Here is a 5,134-nt window from a genome sequence, read left to right as displayed (position 1 = left end):
GTAGCAGTACAATTTCCGTAGTAATATAACCTCTCGTAATCAACCGCTTGATAGACGCACAATACCAGGTGAATGGTCCCAGTTGTGAAGATAAAGTTCCCTCAGCCACCTCGCTGTTGACACACTCAGCACACACGGGTACTGTAAGCTCTGAGTATGTTTGTCTCCTAGTCTCCTTTAATCAAAGATGGAGATCAAAGGGAGAGAAAGATATTTCTTCTACGCACGTTGGAGTCCGAATCTTCAAGAGCATATGCTGAGCAGTGCGTTCCTATGCTCGCACACAGCCAATACACAAGCAGCCAGACACGCACAGAGGCACAGGCATGCACGCGCACGCTGCACCGAGCACGCGAGCTGTCGCGCTTGTCCTCTCCTGCCGTGTTGCACGAGCACCTTTTACTTAGAGCACCAGTGACCAACCTCCAGCAGAGCTAAGCACGCCAAATGCATGTGTATTATTGAATCTTTCATGTGAATTTTTTATATGAATTCGTATTTCGAAACGTTGCAGTATCCCTGTCCAATTGATAACTATCATACACGCACTCTAAAATTAATGACCGCATGTATGTTACTATAAATTGACTATTTGCATGGTACAGTCTCTTGACCTACCGAGTTTTTCTTTCTGTGTGTTCTAGTAGACTTAGAGAGAGCAGAGAGGTAGAGAAGGCAACCAAAGAGATTTAAGAAAGAGGGTCTGTGCACGGAGCCGCCATTGTGCGTATAAAAAGAAGAGGAACACTGTATTGTCGGCAGAACGAGTTAGAACTCACCTACCGCGACCTTGGATTCCAGAAATCACATGTAGAAATCAGCATGCCTAGTGCTGCCGTGTCTGTTGTAATAGACTGAAGCGGGAATCACGCAGTGCTTTAATCAGTGTCGTCTGCGTAGGAATTAGTACACAAGAGACCTTTGTACCGAGGCAGCGCATGAACGTCCCAGTGCACAAGAGAGATACCTGGTGCACTGTGTAGGAATCAGTAAGATACCCTAAGAAGGGTAGTTTGAGAACTCTCATATTTTATCGTAATCGTTTGTGGGCGGTTTGAAAGTCGTCATTAAAGATGTCCTAAGAAGTGTAGTTTGAAAACTCTCATATTACATTGCTTGGGAGGGTCTGGGCAACATATTTTATCATAACCTCTCTGGCCTCATGCAAAAGCGTTGAAGTGAAGTGTCTAAGTCAGCTGGTTTTTAAAGAGCAACTTGTACACGAATAGACTGTTGCAGCATATCTAAAAAGGGGGTAACTATGACCGACTGTCCATCACTCACACGTCCATACGCCGGCTCTCTGGTCTGCCATACGCAGCCACAGATGCTCGTGGCGCGCCTGCGCCGGCGCCGGAGTCCGACAACGACGTCCTGGACCAGTTTGCGACGAGGGCGTCGGCGGCCTCCCTGGGGCTGTAGACGTCCCACCACACATGGCGCTCCGGCGTGTCGCACGCCATCTCCTTGCTGACGCACCCCTCCGTCGCCCACAAGGGGCCCAGCCCGCAGCACGCCTCCCTCGTGTTTGAGCTAGCTTGCAGTTCCACCCGGGGCTATAAATAGGACTACGTACGCACCTGGTTTTATCAGCTTCCATAGAAAGACAACTTACACAAGTTGAGTCAAGTACCGCACCGCCACCACTAGCTAGCAAGCAATGGCCACACCCACCGATGAACCCACCATCACCATGGAGACCTGCGGCGACGTCTCCGACGACCCCACCATGGAGACCATCGGTGTCCTCTCCGATGTTCCCATTGTGAGCAAAAGCCTCCCTATAGGCGCCGTCTCCGCCAATTTCAAGGTCACTCGTGGCTTCGGTGGAATCGCGGAGAACGCCAAGGTGAACGTCGACAGGCTGTATCTGCGCCAGATCATGACGGGCTGGGACGCGAATCAGTCGGATGTGATAAAGCCTAATGCCGTAACTGGGCTAGGTAAAACTGCTGTGAACAACTGGGGGATCTATGACGGCCCTGGCCCCAAGGCGAAACTGGTTGCCAAAACGCACGGCATGCACACATTTGCCGGCAAATGGAGCAATTGGTTCACCCTGGTGTTTGTGGTCGAAAGGTACGTAGAGTAACTATTATTGTTTTGTTCCATGGTTTTTGTTTTACATGTAAGGCCAATAATACATGAGAGTCTACCGGGCATGAAACCACTGCTGAGAATGACCTAATTATTATCTAGGAGCAAAAACGATTATATATATTGTGCATGCAGGTTCGAAGCGTCCACTCTTCAGGTTATGGGAGCTAATGATGAGGATGAGGCAGATAATGAGTGGGCCATTGTAGGTGGGACCGGTGAATTCGCGATGGCTCGCGGTATCATCCAGAGAAGAGTATATAGTGTAACAGACAGTACATTAACACATGCGCTTACTATTGAATTCTTCTGCCGCATGAAGGAGGTAAACCTGTAATTAATTTCAGGTCGCCCTCTTTGCATCATATATTCTAGCTCATTGTTGAATTTCTTCTCGTTATCTGATCACTTTGCATTACATATGCAGTAAAATACTTATCATTTCTTTTCTGTTATTTCGAATCGAGCTCATTGTTGGAATATGTTATACATTGGGGACCCCTACTATCATGTCAGTCTCAATTACATAGCCTAGTAGTAGGTCTTGTAAAATCATATTTGGACGGCCATTTTTAGCCTGTAAATACAAACCCCACCAAGGGTCCATTTGTTGCTCCTAGTAGTATTTTTTTGTAAATACAAACCATGGTATTTTCTGTAAATACAAACCCTACCGTGAGACATAAAGAGACCTGGTCTCCCAACTCCCCCTGTAAAAGGGGTTGAGGGAGGAGAGGTTGAGGACTCTTCGTTTTTGCCCTATGACTCTGTTTGGCTCTCTTCTTTATTCCTTCACTCTCTCATTTTGTTGGGCTAAACCAACAATCATGAATCATGATGCATGGTCCTTCATATTCAGGTCGTCCCTGCACCTACAAAGAGAGGAACAGTTGGTGGAAATAAAGGCTCCCTGCTTTGGGAAATGGAAGGCAAATCCCAACGTCTAGAAAACGTAACAATCTACCATGTAGGTGCCGTTGAAGGGTTCCAATTTTCCTACGTTGATGAAGACGGGAAAATCCGCACCACTGGTACTTGGGGTCGAGTACATCTTGATCCTTTGCGCAAGACGGAAGTGAGTAGATTTCATATTTTACCATGCATGTGGGGTGTGGTTGTTTTGCAAATCATGTTAGTTTATGCCTGGCTTCAAACTAACCTAAACTTGGCATTGATTTACCGAAAATATTATCAAGCAGTAAGACTCCAAATATAGGTATATATATAGTGTAATGAAAATATATATTACCTGCAAAATCGTACTCGCTATGTTTTTTACATGTCGTGTTAGTTTTGTTATAAGTCAAACATTTGTATATTTGACTATATAGATTCATAACATATATAAGATTTTTCTTTTAGATTTACTTTGAAAATACTTTTATAGTATATAATTCATATATATGTTGCGAAACTATAAGGATGTTTCGAAAATCGTTAGATGGTTAGTAATGTTTGACTTAAAGCACTGCGACCTATGAAATAAAAGAACAGAGAGAGTACATATACTTGCTTATTTAGTAGTATGATATAATATAATATGTTTTTATATAAATTAAGATAGTTTGACCTAACATTATTTTAGAATTATATCTTTTTGGGAGGTATGGAGTTTGCAGCTATATATATCTTTTGTTCTGCCCATAGTTTTAAATAGCCGGCTATAGCCCCGCTATAGCCTTGCTATAACATTTTCAGCACGGTGCCGCTAAATGGTTTCATGTACAAACATCCCGCTATAGCCTACTATGGCCCGCTATAGCTCCGCTATAGCTGATTTTGAGGTCCGCCGCTATTTGGCATAGCCCGCTATTTAAAACATTGGTTCTGCCACCTAATTAATAAATACTTGATGATACATCGTTTTTCATCTTAACTAATTATGTGCTGTTTTACAGATAAAGTTTGGCCCATCAGAGTTTGTGAAAAAGATCAATGGGGCTCAGAGAGGCGGGGGCTGGCTATCAAAATTTGAGATCGTCACCACCCACAAAACGTATGGTCCTTTTGGAAGTGACATCGGCACTCCACATTTCAGCTATACCGTGCCGGAGGACGAGACCGTGGTGGGCTTCTTCGCAAACACTGATAACGTTTTCGTCACTTCAATTGGTGTTTACACCATCTAAATCATTCAGTATCCGACCCTGCTGCAGCCTGCAGCTACCTGCATGTTCCTTTTAATCATCAGGGTGTTTGATTTCTTCCCGTTTCCGCTGTTCCAGCAATAAGATGGCTAGCTAACAAGGGTGTGTCCCCCTTGTCTATGCCTATTGCATTATGATCTTTCATAATCAAATCGGTCGTGTAACATCTTTCTTTTTCTCTTTCGCAATGTTCAATGATGTTTCCAGAGATTGTTTACTTCGGAATAAAACAGATCGTATTGATATGATAGTAAAGTAGAATGAGTAATCACGTTCATGTATTTCCATATCCATATAGCATCAGCCAATCCGCATCTTCCCAAGCGTCCTTGTTGCTGTTTATTAGGTATGGTCGCCCTAACGGTGCTACGCCGTGTGCACCTCTATCACTGTATCACTGCTATTTATGGCGATTGACCCATGGTCTCGTGCTAGTCCACAGCCGCCCTGTTGCCAATACCCGCCAGTCCAGTTATGCTACACTTACATGCAGTTTTTAACAGACTTAGGCTTACGGAGAGGGGTGTCATTAAAAGATTGGATGGAATGGAGCCCCACCCCGGGATTTCAGGGGAGTGGGATGAATTAGTCGCCACCACCTCCGTCCGTAGGTGTGTTTCCGTGAGTGATGCCCGCCAGTCTCATCTTACGGTTTCTGCTCCAACATTCAGCATCGTGTGTATCCCACCGTAATAGAACTAGCCCAAAATATGCAGACACGCCAAGTGTCTCACTGTGCGTCTCCTGCACTAAGGTCGGGGCTTCTCTCTACAACTCCAGGCAGCTTCATCTTTCTCTTCTTCTACATGGCTACATCTATGCACGCTGTGTACCACAAGAGATATAGTAGCGCATTGACGTGTCTGGCACACTCAAATAGCTCATATATA

General features: G+C 44.8%; 1 protein-coding gene across 1 annotated transcript; it reads left to right on the top strand.

Moving 5' to 3' along the window:
• The first annotated feature begins 1,581 nt into the window (after nucleotides 1–1,581).
• Nucleotides 1,582–4,448, top strand: LOC119328251. Its single transcript, XM_037601257.1, has 4 exons — nucleotides 1,582–2,079; nucleotides 2,233–2,422; nucleotides 2,957–3,172; nucleotides 3,996–4,448. The coding sequence occupies exons 1-4, from the start codon at nucleotides 1,661–1,663 to the stop codon at nucleotides 4,224–4,226; spliced, it is 1,056 nt and encodes a 351-aa protein (XP_037457154.1). The 5' UTR covers nucleotides 1,582–1,660; the 3' UTR covers nucleotides 4,227–4,448.
• The last annotated feature ends 686 nt before the right edge of the window (nucleotides 4,449–5,134 follow it).

This window comes from Triticum dicoccoides, chromosome 7A (assembly GCF_002162155.2).
Source record: "Triticum dicoccoides isolate Atlit2015 ecotype Zavitan chromosome 7A, WEW_v2.0, whole genome shotgun sequence".
In the NCBI taxonomy this organism is placed as follows: domain Eukaryota; kingdom Viridiplantae; phylum Streptophyta; class Magnoliopsida; order Poales; family Poaceae; genus Triticum; species Triticum dicoccoides.
Note: the sequence above shows the minus strand (reverse complement) of the source record. Positions and strands in the feature narration are given on the sequence as shown.

Excerpts from the sequence above, each read along its gene's own strand:
- LOC119328251 (XM_037601257.1), top strand. The coding sequence starts at position 1,661 with ATGGCCACACCCACCGATGAACCCACCATCACCATGGAGACCTGCGGC. Across the intron at positions 2,080-2,232 it reads CTGGTGTTTGTGGTCGAAAG|GTTCGAAGCGTCCACTCTTC; the intron begins GTACGTAGAGTA and ends TTGTGCATGCAG. Across the intron at positions 3,173-3,995 it reads ATCCTTTGCGCAAGACGGAA|ATAAAGTTTGGCCCATCAGA; the intron begins GTGAGTAGATTT and ends GCTGTTTTACAG.